General features: G+C 43.3%; 2 protein-coding genes across 4 annotated transcripts; one reads left to right on the top strand and one right to left on the bottom strand.

The window, feature by feature from the left end:
* The first annotated feature begins 3,470 nt into the window (after nt 1-3,470).
* SWI5 (SWI5 homologous recombination repair protein) lies at nt 3,471-12,941 on the top strand. Of its 3 annotated transcripts, XM_084649737.1 has the most exons (6): nt 3,471-3,636; nt 4,202-4,250; nt 6,304-6,425; nt 7,678-7,772; nt 9,791-9,880; nt 12,808-12,931. In XM_084649737.1, exons 1-5 carry the CDS (start codon nt 3,479-3,481, stop codon nt 9,871-9,873), a joined length of 507 nt encoding a protein of 168 aa, XP_084505863.1. In that variant the 5' UTR covers nt 3,471-3,478; the 3' UTR covers nt 9,874-9,880; nt 12,808-12,931. The 3 variants fall into 3 exon arrangements, with proteins under 3 accessions (XP_084505863.1, XP_084505865.1, XP_084505864.1); XM_084649739.1 differs by lacking the exon at nt 9,791-9,880 and having other exon boundaries at nt 12,808-12,941; XM_084649738.1 differs by lacking the exons at nt 9,791-9,880; nt 12,808-12,931 and adding an exon at nt 8,349-9,125.
* On the bottom strand, nt 11,604-20,989 carry TRUB2 (TruB pseudouridine synthase family member 2). The gene is made up of 8 exons (XM_084649736.1): nt 20,857-20,989; nt 18,954-19,085; nt 18,398-18,472; nt 17,671-17,732; nt 16,463-16,544; nt 15,753-15,825; nt 14,485-14,621; nt 11,604-12,962 (listed from the first exon to the last, which is right to left on the bottom strand). The coding sequence occupies exons 1-8, from the start codon at nt 20,969-20,971 to the stop codon at nt 12,625-12,627; spliced, it is 1,014 nt and encodes a 337-aa protein (XP_084505862.1). The 5' UTR covers nt 20,972-20,989; the 3' UTR covers nt 11,604-12,624.
* Between the last annotated feature and the right edge of the window lie 61 nt (nt 20,990-21,050).

Below are 21,050 nucleotides of genomic sequence, written 5' to 3'. Positions count from 1 at the left end.
AGGAGATTTTCTAAGCCTTGAGAAAATTAATCATGGAATAGGAATGACAGCACAGATCAATTTATAGATTTTTTTTTTCCAAATTAGTTGAGAAACCTGGCAAATGGTGCATTGGCCTCTGTCAAGGTTCCTTCCCCACTCTGAACTCTAGGGTACAGATGTGGGAACCTGCATGAAAACCTCCTAAGCTTACTTTTACCAGCTTAGGTTAAACTTCCCCAAGGTACAAACTATTTTACCTTTTGTCCTTGTACTTTATCACTGCCACCACCAAATGTCTAACAGATATATAACTGGGAAAGAGCCCATTTGGAAACGTCTTTCCCCACAAAATCCTCCCAAACCCTACACCCCCTTTTCTGGGGAAGGTTTGATAAAAATCCTCACCAATTTGCATAGGCGAACACAGACCCAAACCATTAGATTTTAAGAACAATGAAAAAACAATCCGATTCTTAAAAGAAGAATTTTAATAGAAGAAAAAGTAAAAAGAATCACCTCTGTAAAATCAGGATGGTAAATACCTTACAGGGTAATCAGATTCAAAACATAGAGAATCCCTCTAGGCAAAACCTTAAGTTACAAAAAGACACAAAAACAGGAATCTACATTCCATTCAGCACAGCTTATTTTCTCAGCCATTTAAAGAAAACAGAATCTAACGCATATCTAGCTAGATTACTTACTAAGTTCTAAGACTCCATTCCTATTCTGTTCCTGGCAAAAGCATCACACAGACAGAGAGAGAGAGGCTTTGTTTCTCCCTCCCCCAGCTTTTGAAAGTCTCTTGTCTCCTCATTGATCATTTTGGTCAAGTGCCAGCAAGGTTATCCTAGCTTCTTAACCCTTTACAGATGACAGGGTTTTTCCTCTGGCCAGGAGGGATTTTAAAGGTGTTTACCCTTCCCTTTATATTTATGACATGCCCCCCAAATCACAGATAGGGTGAAATGCTGGCTGTGATTTCTTCCTGGAGCTCTAGGAGAAAACAGAGTTAATAAGACACATGCACCTATAAATATACTACCAAGTATATAAAGACTAACAATATTTTCCACATCTCAAGGATGATTTTAACCAGTTGATTCTGGGAAACTTTCACGGGAGAGTGCATCAACCACGTTGTTAGAAGCTCCTGAGATGTGTTGGATGTCGAAATCAAAATCTTGGAGAGCTAAACTCCACCGAATAAGATTTTTGTTATTTCCCGTGGCGGTATGAAGCCACCGTAGCGCAGCATGGTCGGTTTGAAGATGGAAATGCCTTCCCCAAACATATGAGTGTAGCTTTTCCAGAGCGTAGACAATGGCATAACATTCTTTTTCACTGACTGACCAGTTGCTTTCCCTCTCAGACAGCTTCAGCTTCTTGTTGAGAAACACTACAGGGTGGAATTCTTGATCTGATCCTTCCTGCATTAAAACTGCTCGCACACCATGCTCGGACACATCTGTGGTTACTAGGAAAGGTTTGTCAAAGTCTGGGGCCCTTAGTACAGGGTCAGACATGAGTGTCGCTTTAAGCTGGTTAAAGGCCTTCTGACACGCTTCGGTCCACCGAACGGCATTTGGCTGTTTCTTTTTGGTTAGGTCTGTCAGTGGGGCAGCGATTTGGCTGTATTGCGATACAAATCGCCTGAAATAACCGGCCAAACCTAAGAAGGATTGAACCTGTTTCTTTGACTTTGGGACAGGCCACTTTTGGATAGCATCCACTTTGGCCTGTAGAGGGTTGATAGTTCCTTGACCCACCTGGTGTCCAAGGTAAGTCACTCTGTTTAGGCCTATTTGACACTTCTTAGCCTTAACAGTTAGTCCTGCCTCCCTTATGCGCTCGAAGACTTTTTGTAGATGTTCCAGGTGTTCTGCCCAGGAATCCGAAAATATGGCCACATTGTCAAGGTAGGCGACTGCATATTCTCCTAATCCCGCTAGGAGACCATCTACAAGTCTTTGGAAGGTGGCGGATACATTCCGCAGCCCGAAAGGGAGTACATTAAATTCATACAGCCCAACATGGGTGATGAAGGCTGACCTTTCCTTGGCAGATTCATCTAGCGGTACCTGACAGTACCCCTTGGTTAAGTCCAAGGTAGAGATGAACTGGGCCTGTCCCAGTTTCTCTAATAGCTCATCTGTGCATGGCATTGGATAGTTGTCTGGGTGAGTTACAGCATTTAGCTTACAGTAGTCCATGCAAAAACGTATCTCCCCATCTGGTTTGGGAACTAGAACCACTGGAGATGCCCATGCACTGCCAGAGGGGCGGATTACACCCATCTGTAACATATCCTGGATCTCCCGTTCTATAGCAGTTTTAGTTTGAGGAGGCACCCGGTAAGGTTGGACTTTAATTGGGTGAGCATTACCTGTGTCAATGGAGTGGTATGCCCGTTCAGTCATATTTATCCTGTTTCACTTGTCTGTTGTGGAGACTGATTAGTTTGTTTATAAAGCATTTTGAAGATGATAGTGAATGCTACGTAAGTGTTAAGTATTAGTAACATCAAATATTCAAAGACCCTAAAAGTAAGGATAAAAGCTTGACACAAAGGCTTCAAGTGTAGTGAAAAATGCCTGATAAACATGCAGCTGTTCTACTACTATGTGATTCCCCATTGTCTATTTTCATGGCTATGCCAGCACTATCAACACAAAAAGGAAGACAGCAATTTCATGGACCCTGACAGTGTTTACTCCTTATAGATCATATGACTTTGGAGAATTAATGGAAATTGTTGCTGCCGGGCTGTCTTTCCCAGTAGTATGTCAAAGGATGAAGAAGTACTCTTTAAATGGACTGTGAAGGGAGGAGTGTGTACAGAGCAGTATAACAAGTCCCTCCTACATAACCCTGAGTATATTCTTCCTCATGTTTAGACTTCAAAAGTGAATTGTAATAGCAGCAGGTAGGATTTTGAGTGTTGTAGCAGATTGTTCTTGTAGGTTGTAATGTTGAAACCTTAACTCTTATTCTTCATTTTGTGTGCCACTGACCACAATTTCTGCACTTAACAAATAATAAACAAGTATTACTCAAGTTGCTGAAGTCACATAACTAATATTAGGTCTAAGAAAATAAGTCTCAGTCAGGGAAAGTGACTTGTCCTAGGTCATACAGCATGTTAGTGACAGACCTGGGAATAGAACCCACCTTCCCCGCTCATCCCAGTCTTCAGCTCTAACAACTATTTAGCAATCAAATATATTTATCAAAGATAAAAAATAATAAATAAAGTTGTGGTGCAGTGACAAATTTTTTACAAATAATAGAAGAAAATATTTTTGATAGCCTGTCTTCAAGGGCAGAGCTAAGACCTTCAGAAACTACACATCCCAGCGTGCAATGTAGTGTTTAAACCTTCATAGACTACAAATCCCAGCAGGTAGAGCGCTGGTGAAGTCCTCAGAGACTACAAATCCCGACAGGCAGTGTGGGAGGGACGGAAACTCCCTGCATTGAGACTACAACTCCCAGCATGCAAGGTGGTAACGAGGCCGGTGTTGATTCCAGGCCCTCTGGCCCGCAGGCAGCGCTGGATCACCACGAGCAGGGACCCCCACTTGGCGGGGAGTGGGAACAGAGCCCAGGGCTGCGAGGGAGGAGCGGGCCGTCACCTAGGCCTTTCCTGAGGAGGTAGGAGCAAGTTCAATATAACTCCCTAGGCCTGTCTTCAAGGGATGTATCTCCCTCCTTAGCTCCTAGGATGCTGCTCTTCAGGTGGCATTGGACCCTCCCTCCCTCCAGCTCTTAAGGGACTGTGACTTCCCTCCTGACCATCTCATATGGAGCCCTTTTCAGGGATGGGACTTTCCTTCTCCAGCCCGTAAAGATGCTCTCACCAGCCTACAGAGCAAGGGGAGCCACCCTTTCCCCAGCCATCTGGGGTGGAAAGCTTCCTGTCCTGACTTGCAGCTGCCTAGGGATGACATGCTATGCTCCTCGCTTCCCAAGGGACTTTGTGGGACTGACTTTCTTAAGCCTCAGGGAGCCTCTTGATGAGGATGGGATGCCCCCAATTGCCAAGCCCAGGGCACATCACAGCTTGAAGACGTCAGAGATATTGGGTCTTTGCTGTTACCCTGCTGTGGATATTCTGGGGTTGCCATTCCTCAAAGGTGTATGCAGGCTAGGGCTGTCTCATTCTGTCAGGCTATGCTCATGCCTTTTAAAATGGTAATTTCTTTTTGTTTTAATCCAGGACACCAACTGGACTCCTGAGAAATTGCAATGCAGGTTTCAAATCTCCAGTAAGTGTTTTTATATATTTCTCCACCCCCTTTGGAAGAGAATGGTTTTACCTCCAGAGTCAGTGCTGCCCTGGACTACAGCAAGGGGATGTGGTGGATTGCTACCCTTCTCATCCACGGCAATGTTGCAGTTGGGTACCCTTGCCTGCTCTGTGGCTGCCTCTCTCTTCTAGAGATGAACAGCAGCTAAGGCAGTTGGTTACATGGATCAGCTTTCTTTCATGGTAGATAACATGGTGATGAACAGAGTAGAATTTAGATGTTCTGCCAGTTAATGTGTAGATACAGGGCAGTGATATCCTTCATCTTCAATGCTTCTATCCCTCCTGGTACACAGAGAAAAACTAAACTTCACATCATTTGTTACTGCCATATGAATTTAGTGTGAGTGTCACTCTGTCATGTTCAGCCATCAGTATTGCAGTTGTGTATTCACAGAGCAGGCACAGCAAAGTTAGCAGCAGAACAAGATCCCTGCTAACTGTTATGTTTAGGGGCATGTCTATACTGCAGAGCAGTGGTTCTCAACTAGGAGTACGTGTACCCCTGCGGGTACACAGAGATCTTCCAGGGGTTACATCATCTCATCTCAATATTTGCCTAGCTTTACAACAGGCTACATAAAAAGCACTAGCGAAGTCAGTACAAACTAAAATTTCGTACAGACAACAGTAATAGTGTGTTGTGACACTTTTGTGTTTTTATATCCGATTTTGTAAGCAAGTAATTTTTAAGTGAGGTGAAACTTGGGGATACGCAAGATAAATCCGACTCCTGAAAGAGGTACAGTAATCTGGAAAGGTTAAGAACCACTGCTGTAGAGCATACTCATACCCGGGCTCCCATGCTTGCGAACCTGTGCATGCCAGGTCCAGCTACAGGTATCCACGCTGTAGAGCTGCATGTGACCCATACCCATGTAGCCAAGTCCACACAGCACTGCAGTGTCACATTTGGTCTAGGATTTCTGAGGATGTATCCCAAGGTAAATGGGTTCACATCTATCCTGGAGAGTTGGCTTCAAGTGATAAGGATAGTTTAGTCTTCATGGCTTATTTAATCTTTTCTCTTTTGGCTGAAATAGCAGTTGATCCTAATATTTGTGGTGGTTCAGCAATAAATACTTTCCCTGTGGAAAAATATTGCTAGTTACTTTAGTGCTCTGACATATACATACACTTCTGGGGCTAGCTCAGGGGTGGGCAAACATTTTGGCCCGAGGGCCACATCGGGGTTGCAAAATGGAATGGAGAGCCAGGTAGGGAAGGCTGTGCCTCCCCAAACAGCCAGGCCTCCACCCCCTCCCACTTCCTATCCCCTGACTGCCCCCCTCAGAACTCCCGACCCATTCAACCCCCTCTGCGCCTTGTCCCGTGACCACCCTCTCCCGGGACCCCCTGCCCCTAACTGCCCCTCTGGGACCCTCCCCCCATCCCCCCTCCCTCCCCCCGAACCTCTGCCCCATCCAACCACTTCCTGTCCCCTGACTGCCCCCCAGGACCTCCTGCCCCTTATTCAACCCCCTCTCTTCCCCCTCCCCACCCCCTTACCATGCTGCTCGGAGCGGCAGGACAGGCTTATTGGAAAACCTGGGAGGTGGGCGAGCGCAAGCCGTGCTGCCCACACAGTGGTGTACCTGCAGGGGAGCAGGAACAGCAGGGGAGGGGCCGGGGGCTAGCCTCCCCTGCCGGGAGCTCAGGGGCCAGGCAGGACGATTCTGCAGGCCAGATGTGGCCCGCGGGCTGTAGTTGCCCACTACTATCTGGGCTAGATACTGGCTTCCTGAAAAAATTTTTTAAAAGGTTTACAGAGTAAGATACATCCTTCTTCTGCTTTGAAGAACTCTCAAACTACATGGCACTGATTGGCAATAAATAGCGTGATAAGTTTGTTTACTCGGGTTTTCACTGTGAAGTCTTATTTTCCCTTTTCACCTAAGTCAGGAATAAACTAACAAATACTTAATATCTCTTCTGATCAGTCCCCTCTGGGACAGTGGCATTTCACACAGTGCTGAGTTAGTGGAATGTTAAAAGCACTGTCTGCTCTACAGATCCAGTCTCCAAGGTCCTGCCAATCAGATGGAGTCAATAAGGAAGCCCTACAGCGTGAAGTTGAAGAACTGAAACAGAAGGATCTTGCTCTGGATCAGGAAATTGCACAGTTGTTGGCTGAGTATGTTCTTGGATAGTTTGATGTTCAGCATGAGGCTTGGGGTGGTTTTTTTTTTTAAAACAAAACAAAGCCCGAGTATCAGAGTTGGAAACTGCCACCTCCTGTTGGTGGTGCTGATATTGCACTGTGACCAAAATCTGTTTCGGTAGGAATAGTGTTAATTTCAGCATTGTTTGAATTACAGGGCACTTCAGATACAAAATTGAACCAAGTACCTTGTTTGTTTTTTGCAAAGCAAGGCTAGATTGAATCAGTACTTGGATTTAAGGAAAACCTGGAGGTTGCAGGGAGTGATAATTGTGATTCAATAGGTGGTGCTGTTCCACATTGTGGTGCTGCTCAAGGGCATGGTGTTTCTAGAATTGTCATTCAGATGGGATGTGAAACTGAGATCCTGATCACTCTGTCCTGGTCAGTTTCATTTTGGATTAAACTACAGTCTGCCTTCCTAAATTCCAAGTGAAACTTCAAGGGGAAGTATTCATTTCTTGTCCTATGCTTGATGTGAGCTGTCTTAACATCATTTCACATCTTGCACCCCAGAAACAGCTGTATTTCCATGGTGGGCAAGTGGTCTGTAAAACAACTTGAAATGAAGGGTGCTATCTAAAAGATATTGAAGCCCCTGGCATGGCTCCCTATGATGCAGCATTGGTGGAAGTTATCCTGGGTTTTGCCTACCAGCAAGATTCTTGAGGAAGGACTACAGTTTAACGATTGGAAGCTGTGCCTTTTGTGGGTTATAAACTGTGAAACCTGAGTGCTATCTTCTACAGATAACACGTATAGTGCATAGGATAGATTAGGCAGGTAAAAATAAAAGGAACAATGAAGTTGATCCAAAGATGTGCTGTTTCCTGCTATCTTCGATAAGCAGCCTAATTCCTTAACTCTTCCTTTTGCCAACCGATCAGACCTATTCTTCATATTTGCCACAAGATTTATTATTTTTTATTTATTTATTAAGATTTATTATTATTCATACCTAACTCTGAGAACTACTTTTAGCTTTATTTTGTTGTGGGGAGAAGGATTGATCTGGAACAGCCCTTGGAATGGAGACTGTACTCCCTGCTGATGGTTTTTAAAGACTGAGCTCTTGCCTTCAGAGTCCTGTAGGCAGCAGGGCAAGTGGTGTGGTTTTGGCAGGTTCTGCTATCGCTCACAAGTATCTTGTCTCTGCTAAACAATTGTGGTGAAGTAGGAGTACTTGCTCTGTGTCATTGTGACCTTTCTGGGTTTGCTATTACAGAGGTTACAGCCTGGAGGAATTGGAGAAACACATCTCTCTGCTCCATGAGTACAATGATATTAAAGACACTGGACAGATGCTGCTGGGCAAGCTGGGTAAGAAGAGCAGGACTAATATGCAACTTTTCTCAGTAAATGTTTCCATGTGTTTCATTACAGAAGAGGGAAAGCTACAGTCCTAGGGCTTATCTTAATTCTTGAATTTTAAGATTCTATAGTTAAAATCCCATATTCAAGCACAGATACATCTGTCATGAGCCCATTGGGATCTTCTCAACAGAATGGCAGAACCAGGGGTCTATTCAGTCTCTTCCTGATCCTCTGAGTGGGATGTGAACTTGTCACTTAATGACTGCTAGGTTTTTTTCTATGGATTATCAAAGATGATTCTTCTGTAATTGATAGATAACCCTGAGAGTTGTGTATTCTGCACTGCACAAGACTTGGAAAAAAATCCTGCAGTTAGGAGTGGAGTGGGGAGAGTGTGTAAGATAAGACATTTGGACTCATCCCTTAGCTAACGGAAAGCTTTAGGACAACTAGGCTCGGGGAGAGTCAAGTCTTTTATTCTACTGCCTAAACTCAAGACATAGAAACCATACAGCAAAAACTCTTGCTAACTAATCTGCTTCTCTATCTGTAATGGAAGCTGAGGTATTGTTTCCTTTCTAGCCACGATTAGAGGGGTCACCACAAAGGAGCTGTACCCCAAATTTGATCTGGAACTTACTGACTAGCATTGAAACTGAAGACTACAATCTCCTGCAGAGATCACCATTACTGGGGCACTGCGTGTTGGTACCGTACACCTTGAGAACTTACACACAAGGACAGTAAAAATGCAGAGACTTTCAAGGAAGTGTTACTTGGCTGCTTCATTTCTAAGAATATCTAACTTCTAGAATGGAAAAGCTATTGAACCCATCCCATGTTCCCTGTTTCAGGAAAAGTGGCATTCTACTCTTTGGCAATGAGAGGCGGTTCAGTTGAAGTGCCAGGAGCATTAGGCTCCTCTCACTGTTCATTATTTTAAAAACTAAAAGGTTATAATTCAAAATTAATAGTTAACCCCTTCACTGTTGCACTATGTGATGGGGATTCTTTGACATGTTGATGTTCTATGGGCACCTTTAAAGAAGTCTTACATGGGGAAGCAATTGTTAGGGATCAGTAAATGGATGGAGGAGGCAGCAGTGGAGATGGGCAAATATGCAGAGCTGTGTTTTTTGTTTGTGTATTTAAAACCTCATAAGTTGGAAAGGAAAACTGCTAAGAGCAAGGTGTTTGTATGCTTCGTGCTGAAAAAGTTGTGGGCGCTCAATATCCTAGTGCCTCACTGAATTGAGTTCTGGAAGCTGGTTGACATTGCATGTGTATAGTAGTAAATAAATGGAAAAGCATTAACTTGTGCTGCTGAATTGTCCACTCTGAATAAATGATTAACTCTGATGTTCCCTAGCAACTCACTGTGATAGGCTATAGCGGGGGTGGCCAGACTTACTGACCCTGCAAGCCGCAGATGATAATCTTCGGAAGTTCGAGAGCTCGGCATGCCTGCCAGGCCTCAGGGCTTCAGCCCTGGGGGCGCACTTGCTGGGGCTCAGGGCTTCAGCCCCACACCTGCTGAAGCTCTGAGCCCCAGAGAGCACCTCATGCAGGACTGGAGCCCTGAGACCTGCCTCCCTGCAGGGCAGAAGCCACCAGCCCTACCACCCTGCTGCAGGGCAGAAGCCCTGAACTCCCCCCCCCCCCCAGTCTGGTAGGTGGAGAATGGGGGTACCCTGCAAGCCTCACTTTAATTGTAAAAGAGCTGCATGCGGCTCGCAAGCCACAGTTTGGCCACCCCTGGCCTATAGAGAGTCTAAGAAAAACAGAACATAACTGTACTCTCCTTAGGCTACTATTTTCAGTGTGCCACTATAACTCCAGATCAGAACTCCTATTCAGACACTTCCCAAGGACCCTCAATAGGGTCAGTGAGGCACCATTGCTGATGGTTGCATATCGGACTGGACACAGGGTTACCTCTCCCTCTTTGTTTCCAGATGCAGTCTCAAAGAAATCAGTAATACAGTGAAGGGCTTCCTCAAACAATTTTCCTGTATTCAACATAGGTCACAGAAGACAAAATATACCTCACTCCTCAACTAATAGAGAAGGTGCTGACATCCTAAAGGGAGGAGGGTTATGGCTGTAGAATTAAGGTAATGGTTCCCATGCAGTTCATGGCTTTCCTCAGTAGCATTTTAGGGATTGAAACTTGTATTCATTACATAGGGCACTCTTGTGCACCCCCAACCTTAACTCCACATTAGTGAAACTTTCTATAAATTTCTCTGGGTAGACAACTGTCTGTGGGGGGTGTGTCACTAATGCATAAGAGTTGGTACAGAGGCTTGTGTAGTTGAATATAGCTGCTTCTATGAGTGTTCTATACCAAAAGAAAACTAGAGCACATAAGATGCAAGGTCTGTCTTTAAAGAGTTAACGCACTGCACTGTGGGGGGAGTATAATCTTTAGCCATAAGGTGGCAACAGTGCTCCATTACTGCTTTACCTTCACTTTACATCGTTGTGCAGAGGAACTTGGAGGCAGCAGAAAAAAATCCATGAATTAAATTAAAGCTATATTGTTGGTTTTTTTTGTAAACCCTCAAGGACAAGAGATGAGACAGTCACTATTGTACATACAGGGAAACTCAGGGAAATTAATTCAAATTAACTAAAAGGTGTGAATCTAAAGTGGATTAGTTAAACTGCATTAAACTGTGTGGAAAATCTCATTCAGAATAAATCCACACTTTTAGTTAATTTGGATTAATGTTCTGAGGGCTTGTCTACACTTAAAATGCTACAGCAGCACAACTGTAGTGCTTCATTGTAGACACTGCCTACACTGACAGGAAGGATTTTCCCAGGGTAGGTAATCCATCTCTCTGAGAAGTGGTAGCTAGGTCAACAGAATTCTTCTATCAGTTTCATGCCATGTGGGGACTTAGGTCAGTTTAACAATGCCACTCAGGGTTGTGGATTTTTCACATGTTGACTGCTGTAGTTAAACCTACAGTACTTAATTTTCTAGTGTAGAGCAGACCTGAGTGCCCTGTGTAAACAAGTCCTTAAATACTTCCTTCCCTGCCACGATTACAATTGCAGATGTCACAGAGTTACTTCTCACCTTTTAAGAGCTGTCCAGGTACATTTTCAAAGGAGAAACAGTGACTATATGTGCCTCTTTGTACAAGCCTGGAAGAGGTAGAATCTCTTTTGGTAGCAGAAATTCGGTGGTGGTGGTTGCATACTTTGTTGCCTCTAAAGGCTGAGCTCATTACACATATTAGAGGCTCCTTCCATCTCCCCCACATGTATTGTGTGTGCTGCCATCCTATCCCCTACTATTGCCAGGATTCTCTGCACCCCCTCTCATGCCCTCCCTTCCCCATTATGACCCCTTTTCCCACTCCATTATATCTCTTCTGTCTGGGAGGTAAGTCATTCAAGGTGTCATGATGGATGGCAGATGCTCAGTCTGTCTCATTTTTCCTTCTGGTTTTCTAATTTTTCCCAAAAAACAATAGAGTTCTGCCAATTGATGCCTAGAACATTCCTGGAAATTTTGCAATTAGTCAGATGTAGTATTCTAAAGGTATCACTGCACCTACACTCAATGGGCAGGCACTTTTGTTTGGAAGGCCTAGCAAGCTCAGTCAATAAAATACACATTTGTCTGTAAGATATTTCTAATGAAGCGTGGGGGAGAAGGTAATCTTCACTATGGTAATAACCAATGCACCATCACTTTTATATTTAAAATATTTTTAGATTCTAAAATGAGGGGTGTTACCCCTAATTTTGAGCCCTCACATGAGAGGAGAGTTCTCACTGCAAAGCATAACCTAGATATTAATGAGTGGCACTCCATCAAAATCTTAGATTGCAATCCTTTAGTACATCTTGGCATCACACTTTGAGCCCTATACATTTTAGAAATGTATTAGCTGATTGCTAATGTAACTGTCATCATTTATGTAAAATAATGATTTGTAGCTTTAAATGAGCACTAATGGAATCTCAGTGAATTCTAAAGCTGTACTTCCTTACTGTTTCTCTTTGAAGGTAATGTATAATTTTGCTGCAGGAAAAAATACATCACGGATGACTACAGATGCATACAAACAAAATGCAGGGGCTTTTGGCCCTGTTGACTTAAGTTTGAGTATCAAATAACAGCATCTTTCCCCATAAAATATATTACCTAGGATTTTAAATTCACCCCATTCCAACTTCTTGTTTTTACATCCTACTCCAGTCCTCTATCATAAACCTACCTCTCCCTCCTCTTGTTTTAACTGGCTTTCTGACTAACCTGCTCCAGATATTAGTTACCCTGCATGAGAAATAGTATTACCTCACCACTTTAGTCTTAGTTGCTTACATTGCAGTTTCCCCTAAGCAGAACCCTTTCTTGGTTTGAACAATTAATCTTTACCCCTTTCATGTATTTGAAAATGGGGCTGATTTATAGAAAGTGTCATAATAAAAAAAATTAGTTAATTGGGAAAAGAACCACTTAGGTCATACTCTGTCACAAGGTGCATAAAGAGAATAAAAGTAGTAAAGCCTGCAACACACTGGTTGTATTCCCACTTCTAAACTAATTTAAGGGCCCACTCTTACATCCTTCACCAAACTTGACATTCCCACTGAAGTCAGTAGCAGTTTTGGCTTTGCAAGAAAATGTACGTTCATCTCAGATGTCAACAGTTTTGCTGCAGTGTTGTGCAATACTTACAAAAATTATTCTGCCTATCAATGGAGAAATGCCTTGCCTGAATGAAAACATAAGCAACCCTTGCTAAATCAAGGACCACCCCAAGGAACGGCTAGTTGTGGACTACAACCACCATTTTCCCTTCCTATTACTCTCCACTTTTCAGTCAGCATGTGGTTATCTCATTTTATGAGTCGGATCGCTTGCAGACGTTCCTTCTGTACTGTGCAGTTCACTCGCTGCAACCTGATCCATATCGGTGTGTCTTTTACCACTCCTAGCTTGGTGGCCCAAGTTTCTCTGAAGCTCCAGTTTCACTTTGATCTTAGAGTCTTGAATTGAATTCCGGATATTCTGCAGGTTCCAATGCGTTCGCAGGAGAGCGTTGTCTAGAGTGAAAAAGCCATCTCGTGTCCGCCGGACCTGGGTGCACACAGCAGTTGATTTCAGCTCCAAGCCAATCTCGTGAACTATTTTTCGGAGGTACTGCTGGGTCTCATGCAAACACTGGATTTCTGGAGGAGGCAGAAAGACTGCATTAGAAGGACCAGCTAATATATGCAACAAGACACTGTATCTGTAAATTCAAACACCAGTTACTGGGATTAAAGTACAAAAAGAAGAGTTAGTTCACCAGGAAAGATGCTCTGTTTTTTTTAAGTACATGACTGTATAATCATGATTATACAGAGGTCTTACATGATGTCCCAAGCCTTCAAAAAAGTCAGTTTTATAAAAACAGGTTTCAAATACAAGGTCATATAATAAGAGTTAGATATTTGGGTAGGCAAAGGTCAGTTTAGCTGTATCTGAGTTTGTCAGAATAATTCATGAGGACCAGAAAGGCTATTAAAGGTGAACTACAAAGCTTTTATAAACAGACTGTTTAGGGTCCCAAATTCTTAATATCTGTACAGATTAAATACTTTTAACAATGTTTAATAGATGCTTTGTCTTCAAACTAAAGCCCCAATCCTGTAAATGGCTATGTGCATGGACCCCTGGGCTTGTGTTGAGCTCTATTAACTTCAGTGGGGCTCTATATGGGCACAAGGATCTGCCTGCACAAAGTCAATTGCAGAATCAAGGTGTATGGAAATAATCCTTGCAATATTCCTGTGAGACAGGTAAGAAAATTATCATCCTCACACTAGCTGTGGGGAAATGAAGCAGCAAGGGTATATGACTTCCACCATACCACAGAAGTCCATATTAGTGCCAGGATTAGAATGCAGAAGTTGTCTTTCAATTCTGAATTTGAATCACAGAGGTGACAGATTAACAGCCATGGAGACTGGAATCCTTTATTCACAGATCACCTGTAGAATTCTTGTCCACGAGATATCACTGAGACCAGAAGTTCAGTAGGATTTGAAAAAGGAATTTATGTTCAGTTACATTATCTAGGATAAAAAATAGTTTAATGGGGATTATAAACTCTCAAGCTTCAGGGCATAAACTGACCACTAACTCATTGCTTCCTTAAGGGGGGGAGGCTGCATCAAATGACTAGTCAATGTATACATCTTCTGTATCCCCTAAAGTGGGAGTAAGAGTAGGCCTTGAAAAACACATGACCAGAATAAAGGGGGTGAGATTGGTTTGTTTTCCTGAAGGAGGGCTCGGCTTTCAAAAATTTGGAAGACACTGCACAAGAAGAATTGTGCCCTACGGGCAAATTAGTCCATAGCTACCTGCTAGGGAATTTAACTGTCCTTTGAAGCACTATCAGAAACAGAATACTGGACTAGGTGGACGATTAGTCTGATCCAGTATAGTAGTTATGTTCCTACCAGGCAGATAATTGCACAAATTTCCCCGTGCTGCTCAATCTTAATCTAGAGGGTCCACCCATCTCTATGGCAAATTTAATCTCTGGGTGTTTGCTGAGGCTGTCACCTGTCCACTAGGAACTGGATTGAGCTCACAAACTCATTTCACACAGAGCACATAACAGCTAGATGATCGTGACTTTTGCTACTATCTTCATACATACTTCCAACATACTCCCAAACTCCAGCTCTAGTTAGACCCTACCTAGTTGGAATTCTGGAGGTGCAAATTGGAGGCATCGAATTGCTGTGATTAATGGAGGGGTTTTTTCCATCGGGCGAATTAAACCTTCAATAGCCAGCTCGTAGGCCTCTTGAGTTTTCAGGTCAATGTTAGAGTACCTGGAGAAAGGAACAGAGCAGTGAATTTGCACTTCGATCCCAATGAATTCATAGATTCTGAAGCAGAAGGGACTGTCATGACAAATCTAGTCTGACTTCCTGCATAAAATAGGTCATAAAACTTCCCCAAAATAATTCCTAAAGCATATCTTTTAGAAAAACATCTAATCTTGATTTAACAATAGTCAGTGATGGAGAACCCACCATGACACTTGGTAAATTGTTCCAATAGTTAATTACACTATTAAAAAGGTACACCTTATTTAGTCTCAATTTATCTAGCTTCAATTTTCAGCCAGCGTTATACTTTTCTCTGCTAGACTGAAGAGCCCCTTATTAAATGTTTCCCACATAGGTACTTATACACTGTAATCAAATTACCCCTTATCCTTCTCTTTGTTAAGCTAAATAGATTGAGCTCCTTGAGTCTACCACTATAATGCAACTTTTTTAATCCTTTAATCATTCTCATGGCTCTTCTCTGAACCCACTCCAATTTTTCGACATCCTTCTTGAAATGTGGACACCAGAACTGGACACAGTATTCCAGTAGCTGTCACACCACTGCCAAATACAGCAGTAAAATAACCTCTTTACTCCTACTTGAGAGTCCCCTGTTTATGCATCCAGGGATCACATTAGCCCCATTGGCCACCATGTTGCACTGGAAGCACATGTTCAAAGACCCTCTGTTTTGTTATAAAACAGATGCAACATTCACACTTCAAACTAAAGATTTGTTCAGTCTCTGTAGTTTCTAAGTTAATCTCCCCGACACACACTTTTTAATCTTATAACTGTGTCTGATGCACTCATTGTCCTATAAATGCTACAAACATAGGTACTGTCAATAAGGTGGTACAACTGGGAGGAAAGGCACACTATCATACTCAGCAGAAGAACTTTCATTTTACCAAGGTGTCATGTGTAGGTCCTAAAGTAACATGGGAGTTCAGAAGCCAAAGGTAGCCTCATTAGAGCTCGACTCCCACAGACAAAGTAGCTAATTGTCCTCTCTGAGGCTCAAACCTTTATAATTCATTACAGCAAACAACAGACTAATCTCATGGGTTCCAATGATTAGCAAATAGCAGCATGGAGGTCATTCAGGATTTCTGACTGGATACATACATCAGCAGAGCTTTATGATTGGTTCCCTGAATGACAGCAAGAATCCGCTCCAGCTTGTCCCTCGTGACATGATCTGTAAATGTTGAGAAGGCAAAAGAGGGACATAAATCTTCCTTGATACACCCAGCACCTGCAAAGAGTCTTAGTCTGAAATCAAGATGTTGCCATCTCCTCGCCAAGTTGTCATATCTAAATGGGCTGGTGGGAAACCCATGAAAGATGGCTTTAGTGTAACAGAATACAACAGCACAGGAAACTGACCCAGTCTACGTATATACCATGCCAGTTCTTAAAGCGAAGCAATCCCTGGGGCAAAGGGAATAGAGTTTGCATTGGTTTCATGATGGAGACCACAATTAATCTCAGATATTTCAAGACTTTGTGTAACCTCAGAACCTTTATGAAAGTCTCGGATCACTCCCTTGTGGGTGAGGATAATATGTGCCCTAAGGTACAAGGTGATGGGGTACACCTAACTTTAGGAATAGGTATGATCAGGACTTTATATCAGTGAGCTACATATTGTGGCTGTATTTAGCATATTACAGGCAGGGTAACATGTTTACTGTTGTGAGACTGCATGGGAGAATCCTCATAAACCAAGATTAGAGAGTTCTTAAAGGTGCGCTAAATGTTGCTCAATCTGGACAGGTGTAACACTTTACTTTCTAATTAGAAATCTTTGTTTACACATCGACCATTACTCTTACCAAATGTGGTCTTCTCTATTAGCTTGCCTGTGTCTGAGAAGTCATCTGTGGCTTTGCCAAACAGTCCACGAACAGTATAAGCCTTCAAAACGGAAAAGTGCAATTTATGGAGCAGTTTGCAAACAGCAGCAAAGCAATATCCTGCTATGCAGCAACTATGGGGCATCACAGGACAGGAAAGTTTCTCTAAAGGAAAGCTGCAGTCTCTGCACAGTGAGTGGTGCCTCTTATCTCATATGACCTGCTAATGGCTTTGGGATCATTGGTGATTTGTTTGATACTCAAATGTAGCATGACAACCACTCCTGCTGGCAGCTGCCTCAATATAGAAGCAGGCATTATGCTTTGTGAGAGAAGTTCAACCTCCCCAGGCTCCTCATAGGCTCCTGAACTAGTTTCTGATTTGGAATGGTTACAGCTTTCTTAAAGCTCATATGGTCTCATATGAACACACTTTTATGACTCCCATTTGTTTACAATCTGCAGGCTCAAACCACTAGAATGATGATTTCATTGCAATGTCGATGAAGATTATCATTAATACTTATACAGCTCTGGTGCCTAGAGGCTCCAATCAGGGATCAGAGCCCCATTGTACTAAGCACTGTACAAATGAGTACAACAGTCCTAGAGATCTGCCCTAGACATCTCTCAATCTAGGCCTATAAAATGGTACAACAGCTGGATAAACACACAAATGGGAATGAGGCAGAGTGCACCCCACACACACTGGGGGGGGAGGGGGGGTCATTTCCAGAGCTCATTCTACCTTTGGCTTCTCTGCCAGGACTGCCAACAAACAGGACAAATGTGGTTTGTGTAGTGTGGATACCTCCCTCCCCACTAGAAATAGACTGAGACCCAGTTTGTTTTACAGAAGCCTCCAGATAGCAATGACTTTTGCTTGGTCCTGCCCAGGCAAGATTCAGACAGATGACCTACAGGTAAAAAGCTCCACATCCCATTACCAATTCCCAGGCCATTCATATGGTTTCCCTCCTCTCCCAAAGGAATACTTAATATTGCTTAATCTCAGTGATTTGTCCCGGTTCACAGTTGTGTGTGTTATTACTTCTCATATGATTTAATAAGAGTAGGCCACATTTGCCTCTTCTTTCTTGATGTAATTTCTAATGGGACCTTGATTTCTAGTGAGAATGGGTGTTACACACAGAAGTCCCCAAACAGGGTTCAATGCCAGTGCATACCCTAGTAAGATGGGCATTGTACATATCAGTGAGCAGCTTGTTCCCATGGCCCACTCCAAGCACTGAAATACAAAAAACAACAGGAGGCCATTAATCAGTCACATAAAAAGCTATTTGGGCATAAACATTTTTATATAGCACCACAGTCTCCCCTGGCACTGTTCAGACACAGAAAAAGCAATATCTATGTACCCAGAATTTATAGTCTAACTGTTTCTGCCTCTCTCTTTGTTGCTGAGAGTTGCCACCACACACCCAAACCTCTGACTGCCTCTAAAGCCAGAACTAAAAAGAGCTAAGTGCTGGTGTCATCTTGTGCTTTTCATCTGTAGATCCCAAAGCACCTTACAAAAGAAGGGCAGTATCATTATCCCCATTTTACAGATAGGGAAACAGAGACACTTGAGCAGTCAGGTTCACACATGACAGAGCCAAGTCTCCCAATTCAGTGCTTTCCACTGGACCATACTGCCTCTCAGAATAACTAGTTATTCTTGTCTCCCTGGCTTATGATTCAGGACCCTCTCAGAACAATCGTATCTGATTTGTGTGTTTCTACTGCAACTTACCATTTCTACCTTTGCCCCTGCCCTACAAAATCCTCAGATGCTGCTAGTAGCCAGCACAGTGTTTTGTGAGCCTATCGTCTGTTAATACCCCCTCTATCCTGTAACAGGTAATTTTCATGGTGAAGCTATATTCTTATCTTTTTCAAAACAAAACATACCAAACACTCCAGATGACTTTGTATCCAGACGGTGACCTGCTCCGATTTTCAAGTGAGTGAGCTCTGGTCCTCTAACTACAAGAGAAAGAAATATAGTGTATGGTTTGTGGCATGCACAAAATTTAATTTCACTATAAAGAAAGAAATATACCAAGCTTTTCTGAACAATATGATGGTAACAGGCAGTATATGTGGTCCCAATGCAATTTAATCTTGCTGATTCCAAGGCGTTAAAAATCTTATGAAACAACATGCACATAGTGAAACCACTTCTAATAAATCACTGCCTAAAATAGAATGGAAGTCCTCAATCTCTCCTATGGATTCTCACTCTTTTCTTCACTACAAGCAGGTTGCACTGTGATTATCCCCTTTGAATGCAGTGATTACCAGCTAACAGATAATCATTAGCTGCTGAAATCTAAGGGAATTAACAATTCTTATTCCTCTTTTACTCTGACTGTTTTCTCTCACTGGGCAAGTCAAATCTATAAATGATAGTAATGGTATACACCAGCTTTTCCACAGAAATCAAGATTCTTCTCCAGCCTCTTACCTAGTGGGTGGGCAGCCAGGACAGGCAACTGGGTAACAGCGAGGGTCAGCTCTTTCCCAGCATTTCCTTCTATAGTAGTGGGCAGGAAGCGTACTTGCTGCTGCACAGCTGGCTGTTCCAGAGAGTTCAGTTCTACAGCAAATGGTAAAGAAAGCCCCTGTTGATATTTTTAAAGTGTCTTATCTTGCAAATAAGTCCAGTTAAGACCCCCACTGATGGTCTTCCTGGAAAACAATGGGGCACAGTCTGAAAAGAAAATACAGCGAAGGGAGTGATAAACATACATAGTTTCTCTTCAAAGCCTGGTCTACAGACACAGACTCAGTAATAGTATCACTATTTTGGTTAGGAATGTGATTTTTTTTTTTAAACAGAAATAGTTACCATTACAACATCTTGTGTGGATGCAATTATACAAGTATAAAGGTGCATTATACCAGTACAACTTATTCCCCTTCCCGTAGGGGAACAAATATTACCATATAATTAAAGTGGCACCACTTGTGTGTGCAGACAAGGTCAAGTGTCTTTGGCTCACGGTTAGAGTCCCTCAAAGCCAAGTATGAGTTCCATTTTAGTAAGCAGCATCTTCACAGTCCCTGAAGGGAGGTGAGTGGGACAAGAGACCATCTCTTTTGGTGGCTGCAATGCAGATACCACGTTGATGAGTAGACATAGGTATATCATCTTCAGCAAGGAAGAGGGATACCTCATTTTAAACAAAAAGTCTTAAGGGATTGCCAGCCTAACAGCTGCTAGGTCTGAGATGGAGATTGGCCTCTACAATGCCTTTCTCTAACAACACTTGTCTTAGCCTGCATGTGTGTCATACAATGACTGGTCTTCATCATTTTACCAAACTACGAGATGTGCCCTTTGCTTTATCCTCTCTATGATGAGGACTCAGTTGTCAAATGAACTCATGCAAGGCTTGGACTAGGTCTTCTGAACGTTGGTCATCACAACCATTCCTGGCAGCAAACCAGCATAAGTAGGTCCGAAGGGTTCTCTCAGGCTTTTAGAAAGGCCAGGATTATATGCACTAGCACAAGCTCACCATGGCCTGAACCATTAACACCAGGCCAAGTTGCCTAAAGGTGTAGAGAGGAGGGCATTGTCAATTGACAGGGGTAGCCCCTCTCCAAATGCACATCCATCCTGCAACTAGTAATGCTGCTAGGGATGCTGCATCAGATAATGTTAGGAACTTTATGCTCTCCCGTTTGGCTCCTTTGTTGACCCAACATGCTTCTTCAAGTGCCAATGTCTCTTAATTGCGGTTGCAGCACGTTGGTGGGAAGGGAGTTTGGAGATGAAGGAAAACAGTGGGGGCACTTGGCTGTCTCAGAATCCCCAAAATCCATGGGTCTGAACCTTTCCAGACTACTGTACCCCTTTCAGGAGTCTGATTTGTCTTGCATACCCCCAAGTTTCAAAAGCAGACATAAAAATGCCAGTGTCACAGCCACACTATTACTGAAAAATTGCTTGCTTCTTCATTTTTACCATAGAATTATAAAATGAATCAATTGGAATATAAATATGGCACCTCCATTTCAGCGTACAGTATACTGAGCAATAGAAACAGGTCATTGTCTGTATGAAACATAGTTTGTGCTGACTTCGCTGGTGCTTTTTAATGTAGCTTGTTGTAAAACTAGGCAAATATCTAGATGAGTTGATGTACCCACCCGAAGACCTCGGCACACCCCGGTGAGAACCACTGCCCTAAATCTTCTGAGGGGCAGGTTGGAAGTCTCCTCCCTCACACACCCCCCTCCACTTGGGCGGAAATCCCTCCCTATCGCCCCCCATCCCCACGGAGTGTGTGTGTGTGTGGGGGGAGTCCCCAGGAGGGTGGGGAGGAGGGACTCCAGCGTATGGATAAAGGACCTGGCCTCACCTTTCAGGAGCAGGGTCTCCACGATGTCCCGCACCCTAATCGAAGCTACCCCGGGGGGTTTGTACACAGCGAAGAGCCCGTTTAGCCCGGTCCTAGCTACCCTGCGGGCGGCCATGCCTATGGCGGCAGGAAATCGCCGCCGTACGAGTTCATCAACTACTCCGCTCCCCCAGTGGGCCCCGCCATGCGCTTCC

The sequence above is a fragment of the Lepidochelys olivacea genome, assembly GCF_965140295.1.
Source record: "Lepidochelys olivacea isolate rLepOli2 genome assembly, chromosome: 16".
In the NCBI taxonomy this organism is placed as follows: Eukaryota; Metazoa; Chordata; order Testudines; family Cheloniidae; genus Lepidochelys; species Lepidochelys olivacea.
Note: the sequence above shows the minus strand (reverse complement) of the source record. Positions and strands in the feature narration are given on the sequence as shown.